At 36.2% G+C, this 17,636-nt stretch overlaps 1 protein-coding gene across 10 annotated transcripts in view; it reads right to left on the reverse strand.

Annotated features, from left to right (window-relative positions):
- The window catches only part of USP34 (ubiquitin specific peptidase 34), a 247,390-nt gene that overhangs the window by 118,168 nt on the left and 111,586 nt on the right, over positions 1-17,636 (reverse strand). For all 10 annotated transcript variants that reach the window (XM_045162247.1, XM_044926026.2, XM_044926027.2 and 7 more), the window contains 5 exons: positions 15,998-16,212; positions 11,740-11,855; positions 11,522-11,649; positions 4,150-4,239; positions 1,841-1,936 (listed from right to left, as the gene is read on the reverse strand). In XM_045162247.1, the coding sequence (XP_045018182.1) occupies positions 1,841-1,936; positions 4,150-4,239; positions 11,522-11,649; positions 11,740-11,855; positions 15,998-16,212 (645 nt within the window). The remainder of the gene's footprint in view (positions 1-1,840; positions 1,937-4,149; positions 4,240-11,521; positions 11,650-11,739; positions 11,856-15,997; positions 16,213-17,636) is intronic.

The raw sequence follows: 17,636 nt of genomic DNA on the forward strand, positions 1-17,636 counted from the left end.
CAGCTTCTTCAGCATTAGTGGTTGGAGCATAGACTTGGATTACCATGAGATTGAATCGTTTTCCTTGAAAATGAACAGAGATCATTCTGTCGTTTTTGAGATTGCATCCAAGTACTGCATTTCAGACTTTTTTGTTGACTATGATGGCTACTCCATTTCTTCTAAGGGATTCTTACCCACAATAGTAGATATAATGATCAACTGAGTTAAAGTCACCCATTCTAGTCCATTTTAGTTCGCTGATTCCTAAAATGTCAATGTTCACTCTTGCCATCTCCTATTTGACCACTTCCAATTTGCCTTGATTCATGGACTTAATATTCCAGGTTCCTATGCAATATTGCTCTTTACAAAATCAGACTTCGCTTCTATCACCAGTCACATGCACAACTGGATTATTTAAAATAATACTAAATCATATTGTATTTACAATGTCCTAATATGCCAAAGCCTTTGACTGTGTGGATCACAATAAACTGAGGAAAATTCTGAAAGAGATGGGAATACCAGTCCACCTGACCTGCCTCTTGAGAAATTTGTATGCAGGTCAGCAAGCAACAGTTAGAACTGGACATGGAACAACAGACTGGTTCCAAATAGGAAAAGGAGTACGTCAAGGCTGTGTATTGTCACCCTGCTCATTTAACTTATATGCAGAGTACATCATGAGAAATGCTGGGCTGGAAGAAGCACAAACTGGAATCAAGATTGCTGGGAGAAATATCAATAACCTCAGATATGCAGATGACACCACCCTTATGGCAGAAAGTGAAGAGGAACTCAAAAGCCTCTTGATGAAGGTGAAAGAGGAGAGTAAAAAGTTGGCTTAAAGCTCAACATTCAGAAAACGAAGACCATGGCATCTGGTCCCATCACTTCATGGGAAATAGATGGGGCAACAGTGGAAACAGTGTCAGATTTTATTTTTGGGGGTTCCAAAATCACTGCAGATGGTGATTGCAGCCATGAAATTAAAAGACGCTTACTCCTTGGAAGGAAAGTTATGACCAACCTAGATAGCATATTCAAAAGCAGAGACATTACTTTGCCAACAAAGGTCTGTCTAGTCAAGCCTATGGTTTTTCCAGTGGTCATGTATGGATGTGAGAGTTCGACTATGAAGCAACCTGAGCGCCGAAGAATTGATGCTTTTGAACTGTGGTGTTGGAGAAGACTCTTGAGAGTCCCTTGAATTGCAAGGAGATCCAACCTGTCCATTCTGAAGGAGAACAGCTCTGGGATTTCTTTGGAAGGAATGATGCTGAAGCTGAAACTCCAGTACTTTGGCCACCTCATGCGAAGAGTTGACTCACTGGAAAAGACTCTGATGCTGGGAGGGATTGGGGGCAGGAGGAGAAGGGGGCGACAGAGGATGAGATGGCTGGATGGCATCACTGACTCGATGGACGTGTGTCTGAGTGAACTCTGGGAGCTGGTGATGGACAGGGAGGCCTGGCGTGCTGCGATTCATGGGGTCGCAAAGAGTCGGACACGACTGAGCAACTGAACTGAACTGAATACAAGGATACTGGTGACTTCTGAAAAAAGTATTTACTTTTGATTCCTAAAAACACTGCCTTATGAAAAGAACTCAATAGTGAAGGTAAATCAACTCCTAAAGTTATATAGTTTGTATTTCCCTAAGGTTAAGCATTATTAAAATAACCTTACAAAAGTCATATTAAAAAAGAAACTTCCTCTTATAATTTTATAACTACATTTTTCATTATATTTATTATATGGAAAAAAAAAAGGAATGGAAAACTGAAAAATTATCTTATCTTTCAAAGGAAAGACAATCAACACTTACACATACCTTACCTAGTTAAAGTATACTTACAATGCATGCTTTTGTCTGCCTTCTCTTACAGCTTGAATATAGTATACCAAATTATCAAAGAAAAGCTTCATCATGTTCAGTTCTTTTTCTGCCCACCTGAACCAATTAAAAGAGAAAATAATTTCAGAGGCACAGGGTGAGATAAATCTATTCTAGAACAGAGAAAAACACTATAGTGCACCTTAATTTTTATGAAGTTATAGTATGATTGCGTTTAAATCTCAAAATATTCAATCTCTGTGTAGGGAATAAAATGTCTGGTCAAATGCTAAATAAATGACTAACATGAGTTAATGTTTTAAAAAACAGTACAATACAGTCCATGGCAGCCTGTCAGTTTGCTGGTTACCTGAAGATTTACTAAGATGATCAGAGATAATTTCCAATTTTAAAATATGGACCCTAAGAGTTTAAGAGATAATACATATCAAATCAAATGTTGAGTGCTACTGCATATAACAGACTCACACCAAGTGCAAGTTTTTGCTATTATTGATGCCAATTAACTGCAGGAGCTCAGAGTTCTTTTAAGTGATCCACCTAGTAAGATTAAGGGTCCAGTCTCACATTAGAATTAACAGAGCTTATTTATATTTAAATAAGAAACAAGCTAGGGGTTTCATAGGTGGCTCAGTGGTTAAAATTCCACCAGTCAATGCAGAAGACACGGGATACTCTGGTTCAATCCCTGGTTTGGGAAGATCCCCTGGAGGAGGAATTGGTGACTGAGCACACAGTACACAAAAAACAAGCTAAAAAGGTTTCAACTCAATATACTTGATAAATAAGTATGTATGTTAGTCACTCAGCTGTGTCCAACTCTTTGCAACCCCATGAACTATAGCCCACTAGGCTCCTCTGTCCATGGAATTCTCCAGGCAAGAATACTGGAGTGGGTTGCCATTCCCTTCTCCAGGGGATCTTCCAAACCCAGGCAATTCTTTACCATCTGAGCTACCAGGAAGCCCAATATACTTGATAAGTAACTGAATATTCAGAGCTTCCCACTTCCATGTTAGCCTCTGTTACTCCTTAATATAAACCTCCTCAAATGACTGCAATACCAACTTGCCCAGGTGAGCTACAACTGAATCACTTTAATGCTTTTGAATTTTGTAATTTGGCCATTTAAAAACTAAGAGAAGAGTAAATGAAATAAAACTCATGCTACTCTTGTACTTAAAGGATGCTAAATGCTTTCCCCTACTCCTCTGTCCAAAGACCCTCCTTGCAATCACAAACAGAACTGTCACTAGGATCACACTGTAAAAATTAATCAAAGAAAGAGCTTTTCTAATATGCTTTTTAAAAAACAGTAATACAGGTTCAGGTTAAACCAATCCCCTATTAAAAGAAAAATAAACAGTAAGTGCTGTAACTCAGAAGAGCTAACTTCATCCTATTTGTGTGTGTCTTAGTTACTCACTTGTGTCCAACTCTTTGTGACCCCACGGACCATAGCCCGCCAGGTTTCTCTGTCCATGGAATTCTCCAGAAAAGAATACTGGAGTGGATTGCCATTCCCTTCTCCAGAGGAGCTTCCCGTCTTTAGATGTCTACAAATTTTTTAAATCATACTCATTTTGAAAGGAAGTATTCTTACCAACTAATCTTAGTTTTGAGAAGTAATTAGATAAAATTCCATCCTATGTGATTTCATAAATAAATCCTTCAACAGGTCTAATTTTTCCTAAATTTTAAGTTTCTGAAATCTCTCCAAAAAGGCTATTTTGAATAAAGCAAGTTACACATTCTCAGAGGTTAATGAAGTACTCATGATAGTGAACTTTCTCCAGAATTTTCTCAAATATTAGATCAATATCACATCAACAGCACACTATCGTTGAAAGAATTCTTTAACATTGATCGTTAAGTTCTCTATATATGTAAAAGAGTAACACAGTGGTTTCAAAATTATTCCTAACATGATGCAATGCCTACAACCAATTTCAATAATGGATAAAAATTAAAAGCATCCTAGAATGTTCAACATGTGGATCCTCTTCAGGAGTCTTTTCCCATGATCAAACACACTAAAAAATCTTTACCTGAAAATTAAAGCATTAATTGCTACACTATTTTTCTCACGCTACAATGAATACAAAGGTCAGATTTCCTACTGGCAGGGGTATATATAATCTCCATGGTGCTAAGTGGCAGAGATAGCACCTCAGAAATCTAAGAAAACATTTGAATTACGCAAAATTCAAATTTTCCTTGTACAAATTAGCAGCTGATAAGTTACTCAAAAACTGAGAATTATGATTGGAAAAAGTCTTGAAAATGAATACTTTCTTTTATTTACTTACATTGTAATCCAATGTGTATCATAACTGCTCCCAAACTGCTGAAAGGTACCAAAGAGTTTTGGAAGAAGACGAAGTGAAATTACTACTGATCTGAAATAACAAAAACAGATATTTATAGAAAAAAATAATTTTAACTACTATCAGTAATTCTAGCTCTTAACAGAAATTCAGTTATTTAAAATCAAACACAAAAAGAATTAATGAATTTTACAGATGCTTTTATGCAAACATTAGAGTTTTTTCTCTAAAGTATCAGCTTATTATCCACTGTGGCAAGAAATCTAAAATTTTTAATGGAAGTTTTCTTTTAACAGTCATAGGTGTTTCTCAGGATTTAATCAAGGAAAACAAGCAGCAGCAGGTTGAGTCAATTATCTAGAGCAGGGCTTCTCAAAGTTTAGTCCTAAAATGCCAACTCTGATCCAGTAGGTCTGGGGTACGTTCAGGATTGCATTTATAATAAGCTCACAAGTGATACTCAAACTGCTGGTTTGTGGACCACAAACAATAAATATAGAGAACACTTTTCAAACTACATAAATTATCACTTTCCCCCTCTCTCTCACTTAATATAAACTGTATCTAAACTGACAATCACTGCATTATGAGCAATGTTAATAACAGAAGCACACCATAAACCTCAAGAATTAAGGAGCCAAAAGGCAACATGAAATCACTCAAAGACCTCAAGAAGATCTGAGTATGTCTATCTTCTGGAAGAAAAGGGGGACAGGGTACACACTGATATACAAATCCCAGAATTCCTAATAGGCAAGAAGGCTGCTTCCATGAGCCTTGAAAGAAGCACAACAAACTCTAATAAGTTACTGAATGTATTTTATTTTTAAGCTTAGGAGCAGTATTGCTTCATGAAAGAATTATTTTTTTTTTAATTTGGCACCCTACTAACAAATATGGAGTACAAGTAAGTCCTCAAAAATGCCTACTCTTTTCGAGAGGAGTACCAGGAATATTAGTATACAAGGCTACACTTCTGAATAGGAGGAAAATCATGGCAAATGCCAAGCAGGAGAAACTGCAAAATTTCATCTTTCTAAATAAAATCCAAAGTACTTAAATTTGATTACAAAGCCATATGTGATCTGTCCCCATTTCTTCTATCAGTGTAACCTCTTTTCCTTCCCATCCTCCTTGAGCTATTCCATCAGCACACACAAGCACTTTCCTGCTTCAGGGTCTTTGCTATTGCCTGTGCTTGGAATGCTCTTTACCTAAATATCTACTTGAAGGACTCCTTCCCCCACTGTTATTAAGGTTCCCTCAATATCAACAGAAACAATGACCCTGACAACTCAATAATTAAATAACACCTTCCCACTGCACCACGAACCTCTTTATTGACTCCTTTACAATTTTTATTCATCATCATCACCTAATGAATGTTCCTTTATTTAATGCTACCACTAGCATATGCTCTATGTGAGCAGACTGTCTTATTCATTAAAAATTCCCGCATATGTGCGTGCTGAGTATATATTTCCTCAAACAACAAACCAGCAAAGAACTTAAAGACAAGATTTTCAAGGAAGGAAGAAAAACAACAATGTACAATGTTATATTATAGTTCTGATGTACAAAGAAGAAAATACTACCAGAAGACAGCATGCTAAGAGAATGTCAGAAGATCAAAACGACATTAGTATATAAGAATATACAGTGGACTTCCCCAGTGGTCCAATAGTTAAGACTGGGCTTCCACTGCAGGGATACAGATTCAATCTCTGGAGGGAGAAGGTCCCCATGTCTCAAGGTATGGCCAGTAATAATAAGCATACAGTGAAGAAATAAAGACAGTAAATGCGTGGTATCTAGTAAGTGCAAAGTAAAGATTCTTTAAATATTCAAAAACACTTAAACGTTTAGTATATTTTTAAGTATTAAAATTTTTAATATTCTTCAGCAAGTTGCACAGTAGTGGTGCTTGGGAAGATAGACCATAGAGGATCAGGAGAAATCAGTTTCAATTTTAGATTATTTATCTAAAATCTTCTGTCAAAATTTCAGAAACATTAGCAGAGTTTTTCCCAAAAATTAAGACATAAAAAACTAGAATGTATACATATACATTATCTGACTTTATAAGCACAAAATCAGTAAGATAACACAATGAAAAAAGGACACAGGAAAATTTCACCTAAAATCACAGAAGCAAATTCCAAAATTATTTGCCTAGTGTAATTTCAAATTTTAAAATATACAGACAGACAGACTAGATATACCATAGCTCATTAAAGCAAGTCTTATACTGTGCAACAGTTGTATATTTTCTAAAAATCTTATTTCCTCTTTTGCATTCAATGCTATTAAGAGTCTAAATTGTTTAAATTTACTTTCCAAGTTTTCTACAATGAACATGATTTCATTTTATAAAATGCAGAAGCAAGCACATGATGCTTGACATTAGAGAACAGGATGCCAGGCTCTGAGTGGGTAACAGTGGAAGATAATTAACTTACTTGGTGATAACAATAACTTATATTTCAATGTTAACGGAAACTTCGCAAGAACACATGTATCAACTTGTTCCAATTAAAATCATATCGTGCTGTACAGCAGAAACTACACAACACTGTGCATCAACCACACTCCAATAAAACTTTTCTAAATTTTTTAAAAATGTTATAGCACTTCTCCTGGAAGAACTATGTTACCTTATCAACTTTTTTGCCCAAATAGTTTTCATTGCTGATATGCTTACAAAAAACAGAGATTATATTCATACTTATATTTCACAAATTCTTCCAAGAGTGAAAATTTTAAATATCAAAACATACAACCCTGGGCAACAACAGATTTAAGATAAAAAGGAACAACGGTCCTGAATAACAAGATACAGTTAGCTCTCCATAGCCACAGGTTCCTTATCTGAGGATTATACAGAGAGCTGATTGTCCTACACTACTGTATATGAAGGACCTGAGCACTTGTAGATTTGGGTATCTGCAGAGGAATCCAGGAACCAGTGCCCCACAGATACCCAGGGACCACTGCACTAAGTTTAGAATCAGGAAAAATGCTATCACCTTAAAACTGCTCTGGTTCTTTGCTTACTTCCAAGTTTTTGTTGTAACCAGAAGCTTATTACTAAACAACAGCGTGGTATGACTCTAAGAATTACCCATGCAACTTTACACTGCCTTAGGAGAATGAACTGGAGAAGGCAATGGCACCCCATTCCAGTACTCTTGCCTGGAAAATCCCATGGACGCAGGAGCCTGGTAGGCTGCAGTCCATGGGGTCGCGAAGAGTCGGACACGACTGAGCGACTTCACTTTCACTTTTCACTTTCCTGCATTGGAGAAGGAAATGGCAACCCACTCCAGTGTTCTTGCCTGGAGAATCCCAGGGACGGTGGAGCCTGGTGGGCTGCCGTCTATGGGGTCGCACAGTCGGACACGACTGAAGCGACTTAGCAGTAGCAGGAGAATTAACACATTTGCTGGTGGGCTTCACAGTTTAAAAAGTCACATTTGGATGGTTTCCCTAGACTCCATATTTGAAGAAGACTGGTGTGTTCTACAAAATGCTATTCGGTCATTTTGAATTATAGTATATACCAACAGTTGACATGAAATGCTATATATAATACTGTCTTTACAGAGAGGAAACAAAACCAAAAAAAAGTACCTAGTACCATCCATTTCTTAATTATATGAACCTCTAAACAAATCCCTAATATGTACAAGAATTTTCACTTATGTATTCTAAGGCAAAAAATTTCACACATGGATTAAACTACCTAGTGCAAAAGAATAGGGGGGAAAAAAAAGCACAAAATGGACAGGTTCCCAGAGTCTCAAATCAATTCTTGCTAGGTAGCACAGATTCTGATTCTGTGCTAGGTAGCACAGAATGTGAACACCTGTCTTCTAATACACATAAAACATCAAAGGGGCTGATTACAACTCAACCCTTACTTCCACCCTACTCACTGGACAGCAGTCTTATCTCACTGACCCAAAGTAACAAATTCTAAGCTGGAAAGTCATGGACTTTTCATTGTGGGAGTTACTGTCCACCTCATGCTCTCATTTTATGACAACATTCTGCAAATCAGTCTACTATGTGTTTCTGAGTATAACTTAAAACTTCCTGCGCCACTGAAATGTCATTTATACACCTTATAAAACAACCTGCCTAAGGCTAAAAGTGCATATGTCACATGCTGCATGTTTTAAAGCGTTTATGGTGGGTTCCATATAAATGGCAGAATTATGGACAATTTATGGAAGACTTTTTCTTTTTCAGATCTCTAAGCCCCCTTAGAAGTAATGAGGAAAAACTGCTGTTCTAAGAAAAGCTACGTTCATTCTGTAAAATAAACTGTAATATGATCATAGAAAAGCAAAAAAAAAAAAAAAAAATTGCTGAAAGGTCTATAAACCATGGCAAGTGAGGAACTAGAAAGAAAATCAAAATGAGCACAAAGAAAATTTTAAAAAAATAAAACCTCTGTAAAGTATGTAAAGAATTGTCATTATCAAGAAGTAGACATCTGTGGGGATTTTGGGGTCACATGTCAGAAAATGGTGTATGAGTAGGTTGCCATGGTCCATCTGTTTCAACATAAGGAAGAGCTTTCCTATTAACACCCTTTCACAACACTCCTTTCCTACGGAGATGACAAACACAGGGGGCTAGGCTTGGAGAAAGTATTCTTGTGTTTAGGACTTCTTAGACTCTGATGTCACTACTGACATTTCACACAATTCTCCTTTGTGAAACGCTGTCCTCTGTATTGAAGGATGTTTAGTAGTACCCCTGGCTCAAAGTAACATCTCCAATTCAACTCATCAACATGTCAACCAAAGACATCTCCAAGTACTGATACTGCAAAGGAAGAATCACTCCAGTTAAAAACCACTGATTCATCAGGAAACTGAAACTAACAATGGTTTTCTAAAAAGATGTTCAAAACTAATTTTTAATTTGCATAACTTCAGTAAGTTCAGTTGGTGTACACTGGATATGTTGTATATATCCAGGCTAAAAAATGCTACTATGCTCTAAGCATTGGTACATATGATACATTAATACTAAGACTAGAATAATAAATACAACAACCCTCTAAGGAGTAAATTCTGAGGGCAAATTTAACATCAATATAATAGTTATATTTACTATATTTTCCATACACCATTAAGTAACTATAACTGGGGTATAGGATTGCCTCCAACAAATGAAAATGCTTATCTTTTCAAGTTATTTGGGACTGAACAAATTAAAGCTTACTAAAAATTCAAGTTTGCAATTTTCCATAGTTTTATACACAGTTTTCCTACTGTCTCTGTTAAGATACCCTTGGAGAAATAAGTGCTCATTATGGAAAAATTGGAAAATAGAAAAGCATAAAGAAGAAAAAAAAAAAACTGAATCCTCCTAGAAGTAACTACTCTACAGCCTCACATATTGCTTATAATCTTTTTATTAAAAACAAATGGGCCTATGAGTATATGCCCATATTAATATACAACTTTTGAAAATGTATGTCTCAAAGGCTACATGATATTTCCTCTTTCACATAGCTTTTTATATTTAAGTGTAACACTCATGTAAAAACATGTATAAAATTAAGTGACAACTCAAAATGAGGAGGTGAACATACGTATGTAATATGTACCCACATTAAGAAAGAAATCCTCACCAGCATCCCAGAAGACTTGGGAAGAGCCCCCTTTCCAGTCACTGACAACCCAAGAGTAACCATTATCCCAACTATTAAATAGCTTTCTTGTTTTTAAACTCTACATAACGAGAGTAATAGAAATAAGCCTTTTTATTATGGCGTCTTTCACTCAACATTATGATATTGAGATTCAACCACACTATTCCTTGCAGTTGTAGTTCTTTCATTGCTACTGTTATAAACATTTTATTTAACAAACGGTCCATAATTTAATTTTTCCTTCTTATTCTGTTTTTGGCATGTGGACAGCAGTACAAAGAATAGTTATTTTGAATAATGTTTTTATGAACATCCTTGAATGTGTCTTTTGGTGACCATCTGGAGGTATTATTGTAAGGCACATACTTTGCAGTGGAATTGCTGGGCCATACAATATGCAGAGGCACATATGGGGAATAAAAATTGATACAACTTAAAAAAATGTTCAGTAGCTTCAGGAAGACTAATAAAAGACAATTAACATTTTAAAATTAACTTCTGTAATACATAAATTATGATATATCATCCAGCCATTAAAAGCATTCCTTTTAAATATATGTTGAATGAGGCAACTGATCCACTGCTGCTGCTGCTGCTGCTAAGTCACTTCAGTTGTGTCCGACTCTGTGCGACCCCGTGGACTGCAGCCTACCAGGCTTCTCCGTCCATGGGATTCTCCAGGCAACAGTACTGGACTGGGGTGCCATTTCCTTCTCCAATGCAGGAAAGTGGAAAGTGAAAGTGAAGTCGCTCAGTCGTCTCCGACTCTTCGCGACCCCATGGACTGCAGCCCACCAGGCTCCTCCACCCATGGGATTTTCCAGGCAACAGTACTGGAGTGGGGTGCCATTGCCTTCTCCAACTGATCCACTAACAGGGACCTATTAGTAGTTTCTTACACCTGCATGAATAAGCAATTTTTCTACTGTGATTGTTCAAATTATAGACCTTTAAAGACCAAAAGTAGAAAATAAAATATTGAACATATTTTTTCTAATTCAATTAGGTCAAAAAATATTTTTTTACATAGTTAAATATTCAATAAAATTAGACATTTATATTGAGCCTGAGAAGAGGTAAAATGAAAATGTTAATATGTTCAATTAATAACTGAATTCACTATGAAAGAGAATGAAACAATATTACCAAAGCAGTATAAGACAAGGGAAACTGGAAACTGTATCAATAAGCAGAACTGAAAATCAAGAAATTTGTAATAATTTGAGCCCCAATAAAAAGTACACATATATACAGCAAAAGTCAAACCAGATAAAAAACACTAATCTAATTCTCTATGCACTACAGAAGTCAAAAAATCCACTCAGAAGGAAGAAAAATGCCATTATCAAAATGTATGTATTTCAGCTTAGTTGTTTACTTATCATATTTAGCTTCCTTTATATATAATAGCTCAAGAATATTTAACTTCAATCTGAAAATAATCACCATCATTCCCAGAATCAAGGAGAGAGTATTATTATTCCCTTATTTCTGTTAGAGGGGATCTAATCAAGAGTGCCAAAAAGTGTTGAAATAACCAAGACCAAGTGATAACATATGAACACTGTGGGGGGAAAGAGTTTAATACAAAAACCAAGATTACTTTAAAAAAAATTTTTGAGGCTAATAATGGTATATTAATTATGAATATGATTACCATGTAAAAAACTGTCAATTCCTATTTACCTGTTGTTTCCTAAATTTTCAAGGCAACCTTCGATGAATCTCATTCGAATCTGTCTATCTGTAAACCAACATACTAAGGAACAGAGAAGTTTCTCTGCTTCATTTATTAATCCTTCAGAAAGATTAACCTACAAAAAGAATGTACATACATTAAGTTACTAATACTGATTGCATTCTGCTATAATTCTGTAGTCTTTTGGCTTTATTAAATAACTTACTGCATCATCATCCTGGACTATATCCCACAACAAAGTGTTTCCTTTCTTGCAAACGTTATCCAAATTAATGTCCGTCACAGCATTACTGCTGAATTGATGTTTATGAACTGCAGGTCCTGAGGGGCAAAATATACCACACTATAGAGGAATGCAGCTGACTGAAATTGTAAAGTGAATTACAGCATTCATAAAAACAACAAATTCAAAGTGAAATATAATGATAAATCTTTTCTTACATCACAAGATAAAAACAAGATTATTATAACAGTCGCTTTATAAGTGAGAGAATAGTATTGTTTAGTTTGATACTACTAAAGTGAAGAGTTTTCATAATCTCTTCACCATTTCATAGCCTCTGCTCTATTAAGTATTATTATTTAATGTTTTCCTCATGTCAAGAGAACTGTATACAAATACCTGAAACCCAAATTAAACATAAAAATTACTGTTGATGGCTCAGATGGTAAAGAGTCTGCCTGCAATACAGCAGAGGGTTTGATCCCTAGGTCAGAAAGATCCCCTGGAGAAGGGTATGGCTACCCATACCATACCATAGGCTGACGGGCTATAGTCCACGGGTTGCAAAGAGTTAGACACGACTGAGCAACTAACACTAACTGAATTAACTATATAGCCATGGGACATAACTCTGTTAAGTGTCTTATACCTAAACACTTTTTTGAATTGAGAAAGTGAAAGTGAAAGTTAAGTCACACAGTCATGTCTGACTCTTTGCGACCCCATGGACTGCAGCATACCCGGCTCCTCCATCCATTGGATTTTCCAGGAATAATACTGAGGTGGGTTGCCATTTCTTTCTCCAAGAGATCTTCCCAACCCAGGGATTGAACCTGGCTCTTCCACATTGTAGGCACACAATTTATTCAAAATATTCAATTAAATTCAAAAATTCTAGTAAATAATTCGCCCTAGCTCTGTTATATTAAGCAGAATTGCTTCTTTTTTAGCAGCTTTACATGAAATTTTCCTCTTAAACTGTACACGTACATTGATTTCATAAAATGAGAATTATGCAACCACCACTAGAATAGGGTTTTAGAACACTTTTACCACCTTAAAACATTCCCTCATACCTAATTAATTATATTTAATCCCTGAGCACATTCCCAAGCCCTAGTCTATTTTTCTACTCCCACAAATTAGCATTTTCTAGAAATTTCATATAAATGAAATTATACAATATGCATGTACAGTCTTATGTCTGACTTTGTTCACTTAGCAGAATGTTTTTAGAGGTTTATCCACGTTGAAGTACCTATCAGTAGTGTGGTCTTTTTAATTACAGAACAATAGTCCATCATATGAAAATATTATTTTGCTTATATATCTACCCAATTAATGAAAATTTGAAGTTTCCAATTTTTGTCTAATATGAACAGTGCTACCATAACACTGATGCAACCAGTCTTTGTACAGACAAAACCCCAGTACTTTGGCCACCTCATGCTAAGAGTTGACTCATTGGAAAAGACTGTGATGCTGGGAGGGATTGGGGGCAGGAGGAGAAGGGGACGACAGAGGATGAGATGGCTGGATGGCATCACTGACTCGATGGACGTTGAGTCTGAGTGAACTCTGGGAGCTGGTGATGGACAGGGAGGCCTGGCCGTGCTGCAATTCATGGGGTCGCAAAGAGTCGGACACGACTGAGCGACTGAACTGAACTGAATTGATGCTTTTTTTTCTTTTGGGTAAATATTTAGAATTGTGGGATCATAAGGTAAACACACAAATACATGAACGTTCAAAACTTGAAGAAACTGTCAAACTGTTTTCCAAAGCAGTTGTGGCACCAGTTACTGTTCCTCCAAATTCTCCCCAATACATAGCTATGGTCCTTCTTTTTAATTTTAGCCATTCTCATAGGTATGCAGTAGGATCTGTTTTTTATTTGAATTTCTCTAATGACTAATGATGCTAAGCATCTTTTCATGTGCTTATTAAGCTATTTGTGTACCTACTATGGTGAAATAAATCAACTCCCAATTTTTAATTAGGTTGTCTTACTACTGAGTTGTAAGGTAAAAGTTCTTATATGGTCTGGATACAAGCCATAGATACATGATTTGCAAGTATTCTCCCAGTTTGTAGCTTGACTTTTTAAGTTTGGGGTTTTTTTTTTTTTGGTTTGTCTGTTCTGGTATCTGCTTTTTAAAATTAATTTTATTAAAATACAATGTAAATATAAAATCAGATACAGAACACTTCTATCACCCCCAAAAGTTCTCTTCTGTCCCTTTACAATCAGTCCCCACCACCAACCACTGAGTAGACATCAACCACTGCAAATCACTTTAAGAAATTTTAGAAGTGCACATAAATAATATATAGTATGTACTCTTCTGTCTAGCTTTATTCACTTAGAATGTTTTTTACATTCATCTATGGTGTTGAATGTATCAGTAGCTGTTTCCTTTTTGTTCCACTGTGTGAATATACAACAATTTGTTTATCTACCAGTTAATTCCAGTTGAGGTTCATAAATGAACCAGTTAACATTCATGTACAACTCTTTTTGTGGACATGTTTTCATTTATCTTGGGTAAAATATGTAGAATAGGAATTCCAGCGTCACATGGTAAGTACAAATTTAGCTTTGTAAGAAACTGATAAAACAGTACTCTAAACTGGCTGTACTATTTTATGCTCCTTGACAGCACTGTATGAGATTGTACTTGCTCTCCATCTTTAGCGTCATTTGATAGCATTAAGTCCTTAATTTTTTACCCATCCCAAGTGAATAGAAGTATCTCACTGTGGTTTTAATTTGCATTTCCCCGATGACTATCGATATTGAGTATCTTTTCATTTCATTTTACTGACCACTTCTATATCTTCATTTATGTATTAACAAAATTAACTACTCACATCTTTCACCCATTTTTAAATTGTTTGTCTTTCTGTGTTGGAAGAATTCTTTATAATAGAAGAAGAATGGCAAAAAATTTAATAAATATGGTATCTAATTCAATTGAGCTCAATCTTAACCCATTGATTTCTCAACAACCACAATAACACAACAACAAAAATGTCAGAACAGGGAATTCCCTAGCTGTCCAGTGGTTAGGACTCTGCACTCTCACTGCTGAGAGCCCAGGTTTGGTCCCTGGATGGGTAACGGAGATCCTGCAGGCTATGAGGCATGCCTCCACATCCTCCATCCCCCAAAATCCTGAAGTAACCTTATCTAGATCCTATGCTAGTAACATCTGAAATCAGAAAGTTGTTTCCAAGATTCACAAATTGCATCTCTAAGTCTAATCACAGCAGTAACAGCATATATCTAATCTATCAGGTTGTACTTAATCATTTATTGGCATCCCAAAACCTATTTCCTAGGCTAGCAAATGGTGGTGGTGTGTAACCAAGCAAGAGGTTGAATACTGACCTTGACATTGCCAATTCTATAACTGTTTTCTCTCCTAACTTCTCCCTTTCTTCCTTCATTTTCTACTATTCTTAAACATCCTCTAATCTCCATTCATTCAAGTTTGGTCGTGTCCTATCACTTTTTTTAAGATTAATTTTAAAGTGACTAGAACATCATTTTTTGAACATTTTTATCACACCAGATGAAAGAAACACCTTACCCTTTATCAGTCACCCCTCCTCTTGTTTCCCCCAATTACCCCTAGCCACAGGGAACCACTAACCATATATCTTAGTTATTTGATATAAATGGAACCATACAATATGAAATTCTGTGTAATCACCTACTTTTAAGTCTTAAGCTTCCAGAATATAAAATCTAATATAGCCATAGTGAAAGTGAAGTTGCTCAGTCATGTTCAACTCTTTGCGACCCCATGGACTGTAGCCTACCAGGTTCCTCTATCCATGGGATTTTTCAGGCAAGAATACTGGAGTGGATTGCTATTTCCTTTCCCGACCCAGGGATTGAACCCGGGTCTCCCACATTATAGGCACACAGTTTTACCATCTGAGCCACCAGGGAAGCTCAATATAGCCATACATTTTCTCAAATACAAAGCTATAATTTTGCAAATTATTTTTTAATTTCCTTTCCTTATTAAATATCTCTTGGTGGAACTCTAGCCTTCATATTCATGATGGACCATTCATAATAATTTCATTTCTTTGTTAAAAAAAAACTGTAATATGAGAGTTATTTGGCAAAAACAATGAAGTATAATAACATTAACTGTCGATCTCTTTTAACAATATACTATATTCATTTTAAATAAAGGAATACATTTTACTTAATATAGAACCTTACCTTGACTAAGATGTTCATGGTAAATAGATGCTAAATTGGGAAGATGTTGTTGGAGATGAGATGTTAGCTCTGCATGTGAATTAATCTGAACTAGCTCCTCTTCACACCCAGATTCTTCACCATCAAAATCAGCCATGTTTTTTTCTGATTTTGCACTGACCTGGGAGCTACTACAACTGACATCATCTGCACTGAGCATATCATCAACCATATGACTGTAACACAGAGAAGAGCAGCACAAAGTTAGCAATTACAATTCAAACACACATTGTGATTCACAAAAACTCTCTCTCAAAACATTTGGCACAAGTTACAACATACTCAAGAATGAAGCTACATTTTGTTTGTTAACCCTATGGGATACTGACAAGCTTTACAAAATATAAAAGCCCACAAAGTCAGCACTATGTATTAACTTTACATTATATCCACATATTATCTGGTCGATCAACACTTCACTAAAACAACTTCAAAGGGAATAATTTTAGAGAAAAATCAGTAAAACTTACTGTTAGAATTATTTTATAAACTCAGATCTTAAAGTGAAACCTCAAATTTTATTTTGTTCAGCCACTGCAGAATCAAATGACTACCAGGAAAAAAAAATTTCATTTAAAGATGCAATCCAGATTTGGTTGGTATTAACTGGGGGACTTTCACAAGTGGTTACCATACACAGAGAATATGGAGATGACTAACATAAAAAATTAAATCATTAGGTCTTTTCAGGTGAGGGTTAGTGTGAACACTAAAAGAAATTTATAATGTGCCAAACTGAATATGCTACCCACATTGGTTTTATGAACTAACTGCTTTGTCTTCAGTATGTCCTGGGGAGAACTATGAACGTGCATTTCTGTAATGTCAGACCATAACCAGTGGTTTTCAATCAGAAGGCCAAGGGGGCCTCCAGGAAATGTCTAGAAACAATTTCTGGTAATCACAATATAGGAGATGCCTCTAGTATACAGGGACACAGGCTAAGGATGCTACTAAACATCCATGCTACAACGCACAGGACAGCATTCACACTGCCGTAAATCCAAAACACAGAACTACGTGGCCCAAACCATCAACACTGCCAAGACTAAGAAACATTATCAGGGCTCCCCTGGTGGCTAAGTGGTAAGGATTTACCTGCCCATGCAGGGGACATGGGTTCAATCTCTGCTTCAGGAAGATCCCACATTCCATGGAGCAACTAAACCCATGCACCACAACAATTGAGCCTGTGCTCCAGGCCAGGAGCTGCAACTCCTGAGCCCACATGCCACAACTACTGAAGCTAGCAGGCCCTAGAGCCTGTCCTTCACAATACAGAGAAACCACTGCAGTGAGAAGCCTGCACACCACAACTAAGCCTCACTTCTCCCCAACCCTAACCCTAATTAGGGTTAGGAAGAAAGTCTGCACAGCAACAAAGACACAGCACGGCCAAAAATAAATATATAAATAAAATAAAAAAGAAACATTACCATATACTCATATGGAATAAAGATAAGAACCAAAAAGCAAAGGAAATAAAGTAGGAACATGGATGGCTATGTAATTCTCCCAAACAACCATCTTAAATTCTGAAAGGCCTGGCAAACAGTCAGGTCTAAGAAAAAGTCTGATCAAGCACTCATCCCTATTTCAT

The sequence above is a fragment of the Bubalus bubalis genome, chromosome 12, assembly GCF_019923935.1.
Source record: "Bubalus bubalis isolate 160015118507 breed Murrah chromosome 12, NDDB_SH_1, whole genome shotgun sequence".
In the NCBI taxonomy this organism is placed as follows: Eukaryota; Metazoa; Chordata; class Mammalia; order Artiodactyla; family Bovidae; genus Bubalus; species Bubalus bubalis.